The 16,592-nt window shown below is 48.5% G+C and overlaps 1 protein-coding gene across 1 annotated transcript; it reads right to left on the bottom strand.

Annotated features, from left to right (window-relative positions):
- Positions 1 to 8,516: 8,516 nt before the first annotated feature.
- LOC124699755 (ethylene-responsive transcription factor ERF022-like) lies at positions 8,517 to 9,155 on the bottom strand. Its single transcript, XM_047232008.1, has one exon. The coding sequence runs from the start codon at positions 9,072 to 9,074 to the stop codon at positions 8,517 to 8,519; it is 558 nt and encodes a 185-aa protein (XP_047087964.1). The 5' UTR covers positions 9,075 to 9,155.
- Between the last annotated feature and the right edge of the window lie 7,437 nt (positions 9,156 to 16,592).

Below are 16,592 nucleotides of genomic sequence, written 5' to 3'. Positions count from 1 at the left end.
CGGAGGAGACCGAGTGGATCTCCGTCACCGGCCAAGCGACAAGTCCGCCCTATGATGGTGAGTAGCTGGGCTGCCATCGACGGCAGATCGAAGTACGCCGTCTCTTGGTGCGCGCGCGCACGCCGACGAGCAAGCTCGGCACGATGATGTGGTTCTTGGGGGGCGTCGACGCCCCTGTCGTTAGGGTAGGGAAAAAGCGGACGATTGAGTCATCCAAGTTCCTTTGTGTGCGTCTCAGGAGGGTTAGGTAGGTGGAGTCTGGGTTGAGGAAATTACAAACTCGGGGTTATTTGTAAAATGGTTCGTTCGGTGGTTTTTTCGGATCGGAAGGATACCATAGTACAAACATCACCAGACAGATGAAACAACCAACAAACAATATAAACTAGGAACTAAGATCTACAATATCCGCTTGTCTGGTTAATCTATCCAGATCTTTGATCTCGTGACCCGTTTGGTAATGATGCAGAAACTCTGTTCTAGAACTAGCCAACTACACTTAGCACATGAGATGCACCTTATTAAGCAACATCATGTCGAGATCGTATACTTTGCCAAGAAACATTACATGAAACAGAATCGCAATGCACCACGCGTGCCAAGATGATTAGTAAATCACAGTGTGAGCTACTCCCTCCGTCCTCAAATAAGTGGACATCTAGCCTCTAAACTTTGTCCACAAAAGAGTGTTCTCCTATCTTCCCAATGCAATTTAATTGCTTCTCTCTCATCGCACGGAAATCAAACCCAATAATATTGAGCACATATTCTTCTTGTTTTTTGCATGCACTTAGCTCATTGGAGGTGAAAAAATTAAAGAGAAGAGATGCATGTTTCCAATGTACTTTTCACTCCACCTCATAATTTATCTTGAAAACCCCGCAGGTACACTTATTTGTGGACGGAGGGAGTAGCTGGCTGGCTTCCTTCTCACCAAACAAACAGTTCACCCAATCATTGCCGGCGTCACCAGGACAGACAGCAGTGACCTCCGGGTACATGCATGCATCATACTAAACCATTTTGTCAGGGAGACAGCCAGCCGATCTCCGTCTGATTCCGTGAGCTGAACCTGGGCGTGCACATGGGTTGACCGGGGTCCCGTTTTCATATTTTATGTTACATGTCAGGGTGGTACGGCCGAGGACGAGGCTGCGAGATAACGCGTACCATCCTGTCGCGGTATATCTGACATGGCCAATTCGTCATCCTGGGGAAACTTCCTCATCCACATGGAACTATGGGATTCCATATCCTAATGATGTATTGCTAGTTAAATTTGTATGATTAACAAAACTCATAATAAAATTAAGAACGGGTCCCTCTTTGATCCAAAGAGATTTTTTTGTAAATAAAATTAGAGGAACGATGGCGGACCGTGCCTCTCATCGGCGGGAAGATTTCAGTTTTTCATTTAGTTTGGTTTCAGTGTCTTCTTTGTGATGATGAGGCGGCGGCTATGTCCTGAGTTAGAATAAGGTCCTCCCCACGCTATATACTCACTCCGGTGGTGCATCTAGTGCCGGTGGAGACGTGTGGAGTCATGTGTCCGGCAATCTCCTAGGATCCGGTCGGTTTTCCTATTCGATTGTGTGGTTTCAGGTCAGTCTCTCCGATCTACAATGGCGATGGTTGCTGCTCTGGTGCACTCGACTTTGGGTCTTAGCACGGCGATTTTCCGTCTGTCTACTACAACATGCTCTTCTATGACAAGGTTTGGCTGGCTCCGGTGATGGAGGGGCGAGGACGGTGGATGCCTCCTTCAACCCTATAATATATAGACAAGACATGAACTAAATATATTGTTATTTGGATATTTTTTAAAATGTCTCAAGAATTTAAGAGAGGCCTACATGACCACAAAAATGTATTTTTAATTCTAATTTCTTTCTATAAATCTTACAAATCATTGTATCAGAAAGAAAATCATGTGAATGTTGGTGGTCTTATTCCTTTCTTTTATCTCATGGGTCTCTATAAGAAAATCCCCATAGATTAAAATCCTTAAATTTATGAAAATCCTCCCGTTGCATACATGATTTCACTTTAATATCGAGTATGTATTTTTCTAAAAGAGAGTACAACGTTCATACATACACAACCACACATGCGAGATACAATGAAAACCTGCAAAATGAATCTGATTTTTTTTTTGGGGGGGGGGGGGGATAACAACTCTTTGCTACGTATTTTTATTTGTTTTAATATATGAATAAATAAGGAAAAGAAACCAAAACTATATAAGGGCCTAAATTATTGTTGGTACGTGTATCTTATGCATATAACTGCCATCACTGGCATCGGAACTCCGGTGGCGGGAGTACGCTCTTAGGGCTATACCAAGATGGGTTCTTTCTTATTTCCAATTAAATCGACAGATGCTACACTGGTGGAAAAAGGGGCTTTGGTCGCGGTTGGCAACTGCCATTAGTCGCGGTGGCCCAACCGCGACCAAAGTAGCGCGACTAAAGGCCCCCCCTTTAGTCGCGGTTCCTTACGAACCGCGACTAAAGGCCCATCCACGTGGGCCGCAGAGCGGCGCTGGGGCGGAGGACCTTTAGTCGCGGTTCTTCCGGCCAACCGCGACTAAAGGCCTCCGCAGGTTTAGGGTTTAGCCCCCCTCCCCCTAAATCTGGTTTCTTTTTAATTTGTATTATTTTATTTCTTTTGGGTTTTAATTTTGAAGGAGTTTCACATATTCTACGATGCTCGTATACATACATGCATATGAATGTACAATTTCAAACAAATTTGAAATTAGAACCAAAAAGAATTCAAGAGGAATATACAATATATATTCAATATCGGATGACCATATACAATATATATTCAATATCGGATGACCATATACAATTTTGAACAAGTTAGTTACAAATTCCGGTGCACATAAAGATCTACGTCATCGTAATAGTGTTCTCCTCTAGGATCGATGACTTCCTCGCCAACCATCCAGCCTAGTTCCTCTTGAAGTGGTCGGAAGCGAGCTTCCGGACTAAGCGTCTTCCGGAGGTTATTCCTCGGGATGTTGTTCTCACACGTCCGGTCCCGCTCATTGCGGTATCTCCGGATCCTCTCACAAACATAGTATCCACATAGATTGGTCCCCGGTGGCCGAGTATCCCCAATACGTCGGCACTCGCCATTTTAAAATGTAGCTCTTTTTGAATTCACCGACCTTGGTATCTACGAACCGTCTCCAAACCCTACGAGGCAAAGAAAATTAAATAAACAAGAGAGTTATTAATTAGTTACTTGATATTAGGAAATGATGAACGAAATAGGCCGATCGATATAAAGTGCAAATGAATGAAAATAATTACTTTTGCATCATTTTTCTCATGTCGCCCCAAAGCGCCGGATCCATATTCAGAGAGTCGTGGACGAGAACTGAGGAGGTCTGAACTTTAATTACCATAAGAATCCAGTGGAACTCGCGGACACGATACATGCACAATCATGCATAACTCATCGATTAGCCACATACCATGCATGGAGTAAACAAAAGAGAATGTGCTCAAGACGAAACACTCACCCAAAATGGTAAGGAAATAGAATATCACTTTTCTCTTGCTGTTTTCTAATAAACCGCCACAGTCTTCCTCCACGTCGGCGGGGTGGTGTTCTAACACATATGAATTAACGATGTGTGGGTCAATGAACCCAACATCATGGATGTTCCTTATTCGCATTTCCCGCTTCTTCATTCTCGCATAATATATAGCGTACACAACAAGATAGTTAGGACAATATATATATATATATATATATATATATATATATATATATAGTGCAGTGCAATGAACGAGATGGGGTAGAAATTAATAAATCACTTACAGAACGTAGCAACCGATGATAGATTTGTCGAGCTCGCGCAGATTGAACAGATTGGAACAATTCACTCGGAGGAATTTGTACCCAGTAACGTTTGAAGTGATGCACATATTTAACTTCCGCATAGATATAGTCTTTGGCGTTTTCATGTTTTATGTAACCCTTGTACCAATTTAGCGGACCTTTCATTTGTCGAGGTAGATCCTCTTCCTCGCGCAGGCTCGATGAGAGGGCCATTCTTCACATATGTAAATACTACGTCCTTCATTGGCGCCTCATCAAGGCCTAACAGATGCACGAAGAGTGATACCTAACTCGGCCGCTTGTTCTCCGGCACTCGTTACGGTCAATCCATGTGCTGCCGCAGCCTGCTATGATATCGGGGGCATCCGGACCGGCGGCTTGCACTATGAGCGGGGCGATCGATTGTTTACTTTGTTCCCCGAGCTGGGCAACTTCTTTCCCCCTTTCTAATTTTTTCTCGGCCTCCAAGGCTTTCTTCTCCGCCAACTCTTTGTTCCTCTTGAACTCGAGTGCTTGCCTACGAAGTTCACGTAAATAGTCGTCGTGCAGATTCTTCGCGGCTTGGGACGGTGTGTTCAAAAATGACTTAGCCCACTTCTTTTGCTCATCGAAAATACCGGCTTGGGCTCGCCCTCTCTTTTCTTCTTGCACTCCTCCTTCCATTTCTCATGCTCGAGCAGCCACGGCCGCTGCATTTTCCTCGACACTAAGTTCCCAAGGCCTCGGGATGAGAGGCTTCGATGATGGCTCGGTATCTTTGTTTTCTTAGGTACATAAGGGTCCGGGTTAATAACCCGGGACCGCTTCTCGCTTCTTCGCCGGAGGTGGATTGGGGGCGGTACCGGTGTCCGATCACCCGCCGGACAAGGACCGGGGGCGGCGTCGTCGGCTGACGTGAATGAGGTGTATTAGGTGAAGCACCACCGCCACCGTCACCGCCACCGCCACCGTCACCGCCACCGCCACCGTCACCGCCACCGCCACCGCCACCGTCACCGCCACCGCCACCACCACCACCGTACGGGGTGGACTTGTTGGCGCCTCGCCCGGAAACTTGATAAATTTCTTCTGCCATAGAATGAACTGGCGCTTGACATCTCCAAGTCTTTTCACCCCTTCGGGTGTAGCAATGTCAATGTCCAGGTCCTCAAACCCTTGGACTATCTCCTCCACCGTCACACGAGCATAGCCATCTTGAATGGGGTTGTTGTGGTGGAGTGCTCCAGTGGTAAAGCACCGCCGATGGCTACCTTCATGGACATGTTCCCGATAGGATAATACAGATGACATGCTTTCATCTCCTTTATATCGTCCACGGGGTAGCGAGGAGGCTCCGGTGCAGTAACTTCGACCACCAGCTGAGGCTCCGGTGCAGTAATTTCGAACATATTTCTTTAATACTCCCATGAACCTCTCGAAGGGGAACATATTGTGTAGAAATACAGGACCGAGAATGGAAATCTCATCGACTAGGTGAACCAGGAGGTGCGTCATAATATTGAAGAAGGATGGCGGGAACACCAACTCGAAACCGACAAGACATTGGATCACATCGTTCCGTAACCGTGGTAGAACTTCCGGATTGATTACCTTCCGAGAGATTGCATTGAGGAATGCACATAGCTTCACAATGGCTACTCGAACATTTTCCGAGCAGGAGCCCCTCAAAGCAATCGGAAGCAATTGCGTCATAATCACGTGGCGGTCGTGAGACTTCGGGTTTTGGAACTTTTTCTCCGCCATGTTTATTATTCCCTTTATATTGGACGAGAATCCCGACGGGACCTTCATACCGCTCGGCATTCAAAAAAGATGACCTTCTCTTCTTTGGTCGGAGCGTAGCCGGCACGACCTTGAAACCGTTCTGGATGCAGGTCATCGTGGTCTTTCAAACTTTGCTCGGTCCTGCCGTGCTTCCTTTGTATCATTTGACTTCCCATACACGCCCAAGAAGCTTAGGATGTTCACGCAAATATTCTTCGTAACGTGCATCACGTCGATTGCGTAGCGGACTTCTAGGACTTTCCAATATTCTAGCTCCCGAATATAGATTTCTTCTTCCACATGGCTACGTGCCCGTCGGCTCCCTTCGGAACCGATTGTCCGCGAGGACCCTTTCCAAAGATGACTTTCAAACCCTTGACCATATCAAATACCTCAGCACCAGGTAGTGTTCCGCGAGCTTCGGCCGGTGATCCGCCTTGCCGTTGTAATGCTTGCCTTTCTTTCTTATCGGATGACCTTTCGGAAGAAATCGACGATGCCCAAGGTACACGTTCTTCTTACAATTTGGCAAATGTACACTTTCGGCCTCATGTAAGCAGTGCGTGCATGCATTGTATCCCTTATTTGACAGTCCCGAAAGGTTACTAAGAGCAGGCCAATCGTTGATGGTTACGAAAAGCAACGCTCGTAGGTCAAATTCCTCTTCTTTGTGCTCATCCCACACACGGACACCGGGTCTGCCCCACAGCTGTAAAAGCTCATCAACTAATGGCCTTAGGTACACATCGATGTCGTTGCCGGGTTGCTTCGGACCTTGGATGAGCACCGGCATCATAATGAACTTCCGCTTCATGCACAACCAAGGAGGAAGGTTGTAGATGCATAGAGTCACGGGCCGAGTGCTATGGCCGGAGCTCGCTCGCCAAAAGGATTCATGCCATCCGTACTTAGACCAAATCTTATGTTCCTTGCGTCAGCTGCAAAATCTTTGAACTCTCCGTCGATCTTTCTCCATTGCGTTCCATCTGCGGGGTGTCTCAACTCCCCGTCCGACTTACGGTCCTCTTTGTGCCATCGCAACAACTTGGCATGCTCTTTGTTCCCGAACGGACGTTTCAACCGTGGTATTATAGGAGCATACCACATCACCTTGGCGGGAACCCTCTTCCCGGGTTTCCGGCCCTCAACATCGTCACCGGGGTCATCGCCTCCGATCTTATAACGCAATGCGAGTGCATACCGGGCATTCATTCAAATTCTCGTATTCACCGCGGTAGAGGATGCGAGTCGTTGATGCATGCATGTATCTTCGTAACCTCTAAACCTAGAGGGCGGACAACCTTCTTTGCTTCGTACGTAGTGGCGGGCAACTCGTTATTCTTTGGAAACATATTCTTCAATATTTTCAGCAAGTTTTCAAATGCCGAGTCGGCTACACCCGCCCGTGCCTTCCATCTCAGCGAAATCCAAGCAGTGCAGCCCAGCTTTTTCGGACCATCATCGCATCCGGAGTACAGCGCCTTCCCCGTGATCCTCTAACATGCGATCCAAATTCTCCCTCTCTTTTTCAGTTTCGCAGCCGTCTCCGTGCATCAGCAATGGTCCGACCAAGATCATCAACGGGATCATCACGTGCCTCTTCTTCACCTTCCCCTTCACCTTCAGCATCCTCCATGAAAGTATCACCGAAATGAGAAAGATAGCTTTCATCATTGAAATCATCCCCTTCTTCATCTTCTTCCATTATAACCCCTCTTTCTCCATGCTTGGTCCAACAATTATAGCTTGGCATGAAACCGTGCCGAAGCGGTGCATGTGAACATCTCTTGAGGAAGAGTAACCCTTCCGATTCTTACACTTAACACATGGACAGATAACAAAACCCCCCGCTTGTTCGCATTAGCCACTACGAGGAAATCTTTCAAACCCGTACCGAACTCGCCGGAGAGTCGGTTACCGTACATCCATTGCCGATTCATCTGCATTATTATAATATAAAATATATAATTAACCATCATGCATTTGTTAAACTAACTAGCTACAAACAATATAAATTAAACAATGAACTACACACACATGCATATTTTATCAATGACACATCAAAGGTTCAAGTTGCTAACCGCGATCGAGGAGGAAAAAATAAATGAGAAAGCTCAAGTGTGACTCCAACACTTCATATCATGTTTGTTTCATGCTCTTGGGGCATTTCATCAAACACCTTATGTGCATAAGAGGAACCAAAAGCAAACCTAACACTCACTTGTGAAGTTTGTGAAGAGAATGGCTCCAAATGGCTAAGTGTTGGCTGCTGGATGGGTATATATAGGGGAGGGGCTTTAGTCCCGGTTGCCTGGCCAACCGCGACTAAAGGCCTTCGGGCACCTTTAGTCGCGGTTGGGCTGGCCAACCGCGACTAAAGCCCCCACGTGCACCAGCTGGCCACCGTGCGCCCGGGCTCGGGCCTTTGGTCGCGGTTCGCCACACGAACCGCGACTAAAGACCCCATTAGTCGCGGTTCCTTTACCTTCGCGACTTATGGGGCTTCCCGGAAGCCTGTTTTTCCACCAGTGCTACAAATCATCTTGGCGATGGCATATGCATATGACAACTCGAGGGAAGTAACAAAAGCCCCTTGAGCAAACGAAATGGGCATCCTTCTTAAATATACCTTTCTGGCATATTTATTTCAACCACATTCTCAACATTTCATATAAAGTGGAGATAATGAAAAGAATTACAGGAATACTTATTGTGTCCTACGTGAATTGCACGTGCTGGACCGTTGCTATCTACCCCACACACTTGAAAATATCATAAGAACTCCCTTGAGCTGCCGATTCCTAAATCTGTTCGGGCATTAACCTCTGGAATTCCTAACTTATCTAGGTTTTTGGAAAAAATCCAGTTAAAACCTCTAGGAACCAAAGAACGTGCGATTAGTAGCTCCAGCAAGATGGGTCCCAGAGCGAGCCATTGGCCCACTCGTCATTGTCTACGGCACTGCCCTCCCAGACAGGTGGGGCCAACAGCATGGCCTCAGCCAGCTCAGCCCACATTTTGGGCGACTGGGCCTCCAGATCATCAGCGCCGAGCATGACATCCCAGGCCACGTCATCGAGCAAGTCCGGGGAGCAGCTGCCGCCTCTGCCACAGCCGCCGGTCTGCAGCAGGAGGTCGGGCCTGAACCGCACCTGAGCCGCGGCCTCCAGCGCCGCCGCCCGGACGTCGTCGGGCTCGGCGGTGGCCGGCCTGCGGAAGAGATGGGCGATGTCCGGGAAGTTGAGCCTGGCCTCTCTCCCGCGCAGCCGGAGCGAGGCCACGTCGTGCGCCACAGCGGCCATCTCCGGCGACTCGAAGCTGCCCAGCCAGATGCGCGTCTTCTTGCCGGGCTCCCTGATCTCCGACACCCACTTTCCCCACTTCCTCTTCCTCACCCCACGGTACTGCTCCCGATCCTGCTCGGCAGTGGCGGCATTGTCCAGCAAGGCCTCCATCGCAGCAATGATCAACAAAAGCTTCCTAGCTAGCTAGTGATGCTCCTGCGCAAGTTCTTTTGCTGCTGCAATGTCGCAGAGTGTGAGCTCGGTCGAGTTGGTGTTGGGATTTGGTGGCGTGCGTGTGTGTATATATAGGGATGGAAGGGTAGAGTGAGAGAGGCAGAGATGGTGAGGTGTGCAGCAGTGAAGATGAGAGAGGAGGAGATCGAAGAGGTGTGTTGAATTGCATGGGTGCATGCATGGGAACCGGAGGAGGACAAGGGAGGTGATGTTTCAGCTGGGTGGAGACAGCTGGAGAGGCTAATACGTGTCCCTTGCCTGATTTTCCTTGTAAAAATATTGGGCCATATGGGTGCATCTGTGATATTAAAAGGAGAGAGATTGTGATGGTGCATTATCCACCGGCAGCAGGATTAAGAGATGTTGGTTTGCTTTTGTGGAGGGGAGCTTCCTCGATAGTGCAATGGTTTTGGAGGTTAGTAATGTTCTGATTTCATTCTGTGTTTTGCAATGGACCTCTATATATGTGTGTGCCTATCTGTATATCACCCTTCGGTGGGTTTCTTATCTTTGTAACTGTTGCAGCTAAAGTGAGCAATCTTTTTATATCTGCACTTGTATTAATTCAGTTTGGTGTGCACTGTCTGCCAATAGTTCAAATTAGAGAAGTTTATACACTAATATAGGGTACTACAAAGTTCTTTGTTTTAGCTTTTAAGATATATATCGCACACCCAACAACTAGGTGCACTGGGAAGAGAATGGGAAGAAAATGAAATAGAGTGAGCAAAAACCCTAAGGCAGTGTTTGGATGCACAGAATTCAACTCTGAATTCAATTGGCAATGGAAAACCAAATCAACAATTTCAATGGAATACCATAAAACCTGTTTGGATGCGCATGGTATTCGTTTGCAGAATCAAAAGATCAATGGAATTCTAAAACCTGTTTGGATGCACATTGTGTGGAATTGATTTTTTTTTAACTTTAAACAATATATAAACTTTGTAATATGAATGAAATATACACATATATATTAGAATGTTATTTATTTTTCACATAATAACCTTTTTTTCTTTCCATTTTTCTTTTCTCCTTTTATTCCCTATTCTCTTTCCTGAATGCAAATGGGGCGACGGGGAAGAAGGGGGGCCAGGGGCGGCGGCGAGGCCTGGAGCAGGCAGGCGGCGGCGGAGGGGCCCGCGGCAGTGCGGGTGGACCGGCGGCGGCGAGGCCTCGGAGGCGGGCAAACGGCGGCGGAGGGGCCCCGCAGTGCGCCGGGTGGCCCGGCGGCGGCGAGGCCTGGAGGCAGGCAGGCGGCGGCGGAGGGGCCCTGCAGGCAGCGGCGGGTGGCGGCGGCGAGGCCTGGAGGCAGGCGGCGGTGGATGGCCTGGTGGTGGCAGCGAGTCATGGAGGCAGGCAGGCGGCGGTGGAGGGGCCCTGCAGGCCGGCACGGCGGCGGCGGCCCGAGGCCAGGGATGGGGAGGGAGGAGGCTGACCCGGCGGCGGGTGGCGGCGGTGAGGCCTGGAGGCAGGCGGCGGCGGCGGAGGGGCCCTGCTCCGGCTTGCCGGCCCGCTCCGGCTCCATGGGAGGGAAGGAGGCGCAGGAGGGGACTCGCGGGGACGAGGGCGCAAGCAATTCCGAGCAATACAGAGCTCTAGACCTCTGAATTGAAGGGGCCAAAAAATACACATGCGGGTGGGGGGCTCGGAATTGAGCCCGAATTCCACGGCCCAATTCCAAGTGCAACTAAACAGCAGAATTGGCCTTTTTGGACCTCAATTCCAATTCCGAGCCCCAATTCCGTGCAACCAAACACAGCATAAGGGTATCTTTGGTTGGGTACTTGGGTCCACTTTAATTCACCGGATTCTAAAAAGGGCAAATAAAAAACAGGATTTGAACGCATGTCCATCCGAATGCTACATGATTTTGGTTTCTTTCCTATGAAGTGGTTCAAAGGGGAACAAAAGGAGGAATGTCATAAGAATAGGATTTTTTTGGTGTCACTGTTCATCAGTTTGGTTTACAAGAATGGAGAAACGGAACAAACTAAGGAAAATATCCATTAATATTTATTTATTTTGAAGTAAAAATACATAAATTTTACAACTCACTTGGACCTATTTCCCAAATTCATACATGTGAAGAATGAGAACGAGGTCTTCAGGACATAATATCGTCCTAATTATACATGTGTTTTGACTTTCATTTGACCATATAGTATATATTACTATCCATGTGTTATATATGTTCCAAACACCTAAGTTTACCTTTTTGCATATACATTCCTATTCTAATCCAGTGTTTTTATTATTCTTTTTTTTAGAATCATGTGAACCTAATAAGACCAAAATATAATGCAAAGGAGAATCCTTAGGAAAATATCATATAGGATCCAATCCTATGACCTAACAACTAACATATGACAGATTCCTAAGGATTCCAATCAACAATAATTTCTATTAAAATCATTTAAATGAAAGAATCCCTCAAAGTAGTTCCATATAAATTTTGGAGGATTCTTTTCCTTAGAATTTTTTCCTATAGAGTTTATTTGCTCTGCAGAATTTCAAATGATATAAATTCTTTTTATGGTATGAAATTCCATAGAAAACTTTCCTTTAGATCCAACCTCATGAAGATTTACATTTGTTTGTGATGATAAGCATGCAATACGGACAATCCTTTAGGGTCTCTTTGATTCGAAGGATTATCAAGAGTGGAAAAATGCATGATTAGAGTGTCATGTCCAGCAAATCATACAAATTAGGAGCCTACAGGATATTGCTTCAAACACTGTCTGCCATCACATGAAATTAGACGGATGAGTTGTAACATAAGTTTGAGTGAATGAAAATTTTCCTCCAAAACATAGTGTAGTGTAATCTTTAGTTAAAAAATCCCAACGGACATGTAATCTTTAGTCCTTCAATGTTGGTGCTGATGTTGAGCAGGTTGATGGCAAGGACATGGAGTGTGTGGGGGGGCGGGCGAGCATGATGGATGGCAGGAGGTGATGCCACGGCGCGGCTCACGCCGCTCGGCTCTGCCAGCCCCGCCAATTGCTCGTCGTCCTGTCCCTGCTTGGCTCAAGGGTAGATGTTGCAGGTGCCTTGTTCCTGGTCACCGTGCCGCGGTCTGTTGTGACCCCTTCAGCTTGTTGGCAGGCCTTGCCGCGTCATCGCCCTGCCAAGCGACTGCTCCTCGTCGGGCCCAGGTTGAGGTCTCGCTGCCGTTTGATGTGCCTCGTTGTCGGTCCTGGGCGTCAGTTGTTTCTGCTTCTGTTGGCTCTTTGGCCTCAGCGGATATGGAATCTGCTTTAGAGAAGCAAGCTGAGTTTTTTCAGGAGGCCATCCGTCCTCTTCACGAGGCCGTTGACTCCTTGCATGGCTGGATGCTAGCGATTGGGGGCTTTCTGGAGCGGGCAGAAGCGGCATTGGGTAGGCTCTCCCTGAGGTCTGCCGATCCTTTGGTTGTGCCTGATGATGACAAAGTGGGCGCGAGTGGAGCGAGCCTTCATGGTTGTTTCTCTCCTCGTGCTAGGGCGAGTTCGGTGATCACGGCTCCGGTCATGCAGATCATGCCTGAGCTCCTAGAGTTGTGTGGTGGTGTGCTTTCGCCCCCTTCCGTCGAGGAAGTGAGGCCCAACTCGCACGAGTCCTTGGATGTGGTTTCTCCGCCATGTCAGGCGGTGGCCTTTGAGAAGTGTGGTGCTGGTGATGTTGCAGTCTCTCTCTCGTCTGAGTCCGGCAGGCAGGTTGTTTCTATTGGTGATGGGGTTGCTATGTCTGGGCCGTTACGAACGGTGCCCGGAGCTGTCGTCGCCAGAGAGGTTTGCGATTTTCTCGCCACCTTGTCAGTTGCCTTCCCCGGATCCGCAATTGGTTGACAGGTGCCCGCCAGTGTCGTGGCTTGTCTTTTTTGGCACATCATTGGAGTCTCGTGTTCAAGTGTTTGTCTGTGTCGCTTTGTGGTTTGTGTGAGTGTGTTGGTTGTGTGGGTTTGGCCCCTTGCTGTAGGTTTTCGCTCGGTTTTCTCCTAAAAAGCGAGCACCCTCTTCTTAATTAATATATGGGGCAAAGCTTTTGCCTCTTTTTCAAAAAAAAAAAAAAATCCCAACGATTCTAATGCTAGCAATCAAACGATGTTCATAGAAGAATTTCCTAAGTTGAGGCCGTGCGACCCCAGCTGCTCTTCCTCCTGGATTGAGGCGGAAAAGGAGGATCTTCAACTCTTACTGAACAACACACAATTGTGTTGCCCCAAGTGGCAGCGAGGATGTTGGTTCACCCATGTAATTAATATCATATGTGCAGTTACATTGCCGAATGAACCGATTGCGCTTTCCATTTCTATTTAGGGTCTTTGTTGTGAACTCCAAGATCTTTCCTATAATTTTCATTTATTTCAGACCCTTTGTGTATAATGTAATTCCAATGCCGAAATAGCAGCTTCATCCCTTGTTCAAAAGGAAAACAATATTGGTAAAGGACTCCAACTAGAGAGGGTGTTCGAGCCTTGGAGGTGTAGAGGATGAAAAATGTACTTGGACATGAAGTTTAACTTCCCTATTGGACTGTCCATGACTTGGAATTCCAAGGTAGGGTGTGAGTGTGTTTAACTTCCCTATTGGACTGTCCACTGCCGCAGGTCTACAGCAGCATGGCGAGCCGCGGGAGGAAGAAAGGCAAAACCGTAGCACGGACTACGTCCATACACCACCCCACCGCCGGCGTGGGCTCCTCGTACGCTGCGGCCAAAGCCAAACCAGATCCAGCCGGCTACTCTGCTACTAGTAGTAACTGTTAGGGCAATATACTTGTTGTATTACCAGGGGACCAAAGGCCAGGCGGGCGGCCTCACGCGGGATCGTGGGCGATCTCAGGCGGGCGGGCGAACTCACGCAGCAGCAGCAGGAACGGCGCAGGAGATCGGGCGCCTAGGCGTCGGGGAAGGGGATTGAAGCAGCAGATCGATTACAAGGACGGACGGACGGAACAAGCAACGTCAGCCGGGATTTAGAGGATCAATTTTGCTCTGATACCATGTTAGGGCAATATACTTGTTGTATTACCAGGGGACCAAAGGCCACAATATATAGTACATGTACAGGTGCAAATATGCAGGAAGCCTCTAACATATGGGGAAACTACAATATATAGATATATACTCTAACAGTAACATTTTCCTTTTCATCTTGACAGTTCTCATTTAACCCTCCTTTTATATGGTGTGTGAAAATTCCAGACTCACGTGTGTGTGTATGTCTATTTTCTTGCGGGGGTGTGTATGTCTATTTGAGGAAGGAATGGCTCGTTCATCAGTCGTAGGAAATACATCCATCGTCTTCACTTTTCTTTTTTTGGGGTAAAATAGGTCATATTAAGCAGCAATGGTTACATACGCCTCTGGTTTCATCTCTTGGCGATAAGACGCCCCTCAAATAGTCGCCGACAGAGGCCCCCGACGCCTCTGTATGGGGACGCCGGCACTGCATCCTCTATTTGGGAATGCTGCTTCCACACCGGTATCCCCAGACCAGCGGCCCTGATAGATTTAGAAAGTTAAATTCAAATTTTGAAAACGATATTTATATGAAGTTCGAATGAAATTTGTACAAATTTAACGCGAATTCGAACTAAAAAAACTAAAAAAAAAACATCTAGCGGCGCAGGCGCTGAAGTCCAGGTTGTCGCTGTCATGGCTGGATGGCCCGAAGGACCAGCTGTCGTCCTCGTCGGCCTTCTCGTCCTTTGGCACCGGCAGCTCCGATGGTCCGGCAAGGTCGACGTAGTTGGTGCCGTGGTCCCTGGCGGACCACACAGCGTAATGTGCCGGTAGTCTTCGTCGACTGAGCGGCCGACCATGAACTATACGGCGGGGAACTCCTCCTCGTCGCTGTCGCCATGTCATTCGGTTCCACGTTCCCTCGCGAGGGTCGTGTCTATGCTCCTGCCGATGGTGGCGGTGGCATGGCGAAGCCGGCGTTGGAGACGTGCCAGTCGTGCGGCAGTTTATACTGCACCGCCACGGGGATGCGGTGTCAGTACAGTACGTCGGCCTCGTCGAGGCTAAGCTGCAACGAGCGGAGCACGCTGCCGCCGGTCTCATCGTTGTGCGCTATCGTTGGCGGGGTGCGTGGGAGGTTTGCGCGGCAGTTGGATGGCGGCAACTAGGGTTGGAAGGCGGGGAACAACGAGAAGTGCGCGCCGTTAGGGTTTTTAAGGGAGGCGGCGGACGCGCATTGAAGGCGCGTGGGCAAGGTAGGTGGATGCCGCGTGGCTAGTTGCTGCCCTCGCCGTTTGGGTTTCCGCGCGGGAGGCCATTAATGCCGATAACCAACCTCCCCGCGTACGTTTTCGATGTGAACCGCCGTGCGTCTTCTCGCTAACAAGGTGCCCCAACCCACGAAAACCGTCGTTCCGCGAGGCGCCGGCACGCCCGATTCGCGCCCTTGGCCAAGGGGCCGGATTGGGGTTGCCGGCGTTTCTATTGGGCCCGGAAAAGTGTCGACGTTGTTTGGGCGGCGCCGGTGTGAGCCCATTTTCGCTCCCGGCCTCCAAATCACTATCGAGACTGCCAGTGGAGATGCTCTTAACAGGACCTGAACCAAGCCAAACACCAGTACTATGCTCTTATCTCGCAAAATTTGTGAAATAGTGACTTATCCTAACCTACCCACAATCTACTTTTACAAATTTGCAGACACTATCTTGACATGCCAAGGCTTTAATCTCTAAAATAAAATGTAAGTATGAGGATCTATCCTGGTCTTTAGCAAGAACAGCTGAGACTAACGGACTATAGTCCGTGTCGATAATGATGGGAAGCTGACTTAGGCAGTAGCAAGATGAAGGCCCTCCAAACAAGCTTTCAGTTCTTCTTCAAGGGCATCTTCACAGCTCGGCATAAAACGGCAAACCGAGGAGATGATTGTTTCATGTTCATCACGTAAATCATACCAGAACCTCCCGTTTCATCTTCAGTTTTGAAGGACTCGTCAATGCTTAATTTAACCCAGCCTGGCAGGGGTTGAACCGTGGATTATCAGGCGGCTTCTTTTTTCCACCCCCGCTAATGGTGCCATGGTGGTGCATCAGTATCCATAGGCAGGAGCTTGCTCTTCAGCATCGTGTTTGTTGATGCCGTTTAAACATTCTAAATTATCTCTAGATAACAGCTTTATCAGATGATGTGCTCTTTTTCAGGTTGTACTAGTTGTTGTATTAGAGCATCTCCAGTCGCGTCCCCAAAACGTTCTCCAAAGGGATTTAGGACGCGCCGGACAAAAACAATCTCAGCCGCGTCCCCCAAAACCGTTTTTTGTCCGGCGCGCCCTAAGCCCGTCCCCGTCCCACAGGGGACGCACCGAAAAGCGAGGCGGGGAATGGCGGGGCTGACCCGTCAGCGGCACATTGAATTTTAAGCTAATCGTCGCCTACCTCGCGACGGAAGTTATTGGCGCGCAGCGACGGTGCAGTTCCCGCAGAGCGCAACGAAGCGTCTCGTCG

Source organism: Lolium rigidum, chromosome 3 (assembly GCF_022539505.1).
Source record: "Lolium rigidum isolate FL_2022 chromosome 3, APGP_CSIRO_Lrig_0.1, whole genome shotgun sequence".
NCBI classification, from domain to species: Eukaryota; Viridiplantae; Streptophyta; class Magnoliopsida; order Poales; family Poaceae; genus Lolium; species Lolium rigidum.
Note: the sequence above shows the minus strand (reverse complement) of the source record. Positions and strands in the feature narration are given on the sequence as shown.

Bases quoted from the DNA above. Each gene is read 5' to 3' on its own strand.
- LOC124699755 (XM_047232008.1), bottom strand. From the start codon at position 9,074: ATGGAGGCCTTGCTGGACAATGCCGCCACTGCCGAGCAGGATCGGGAG.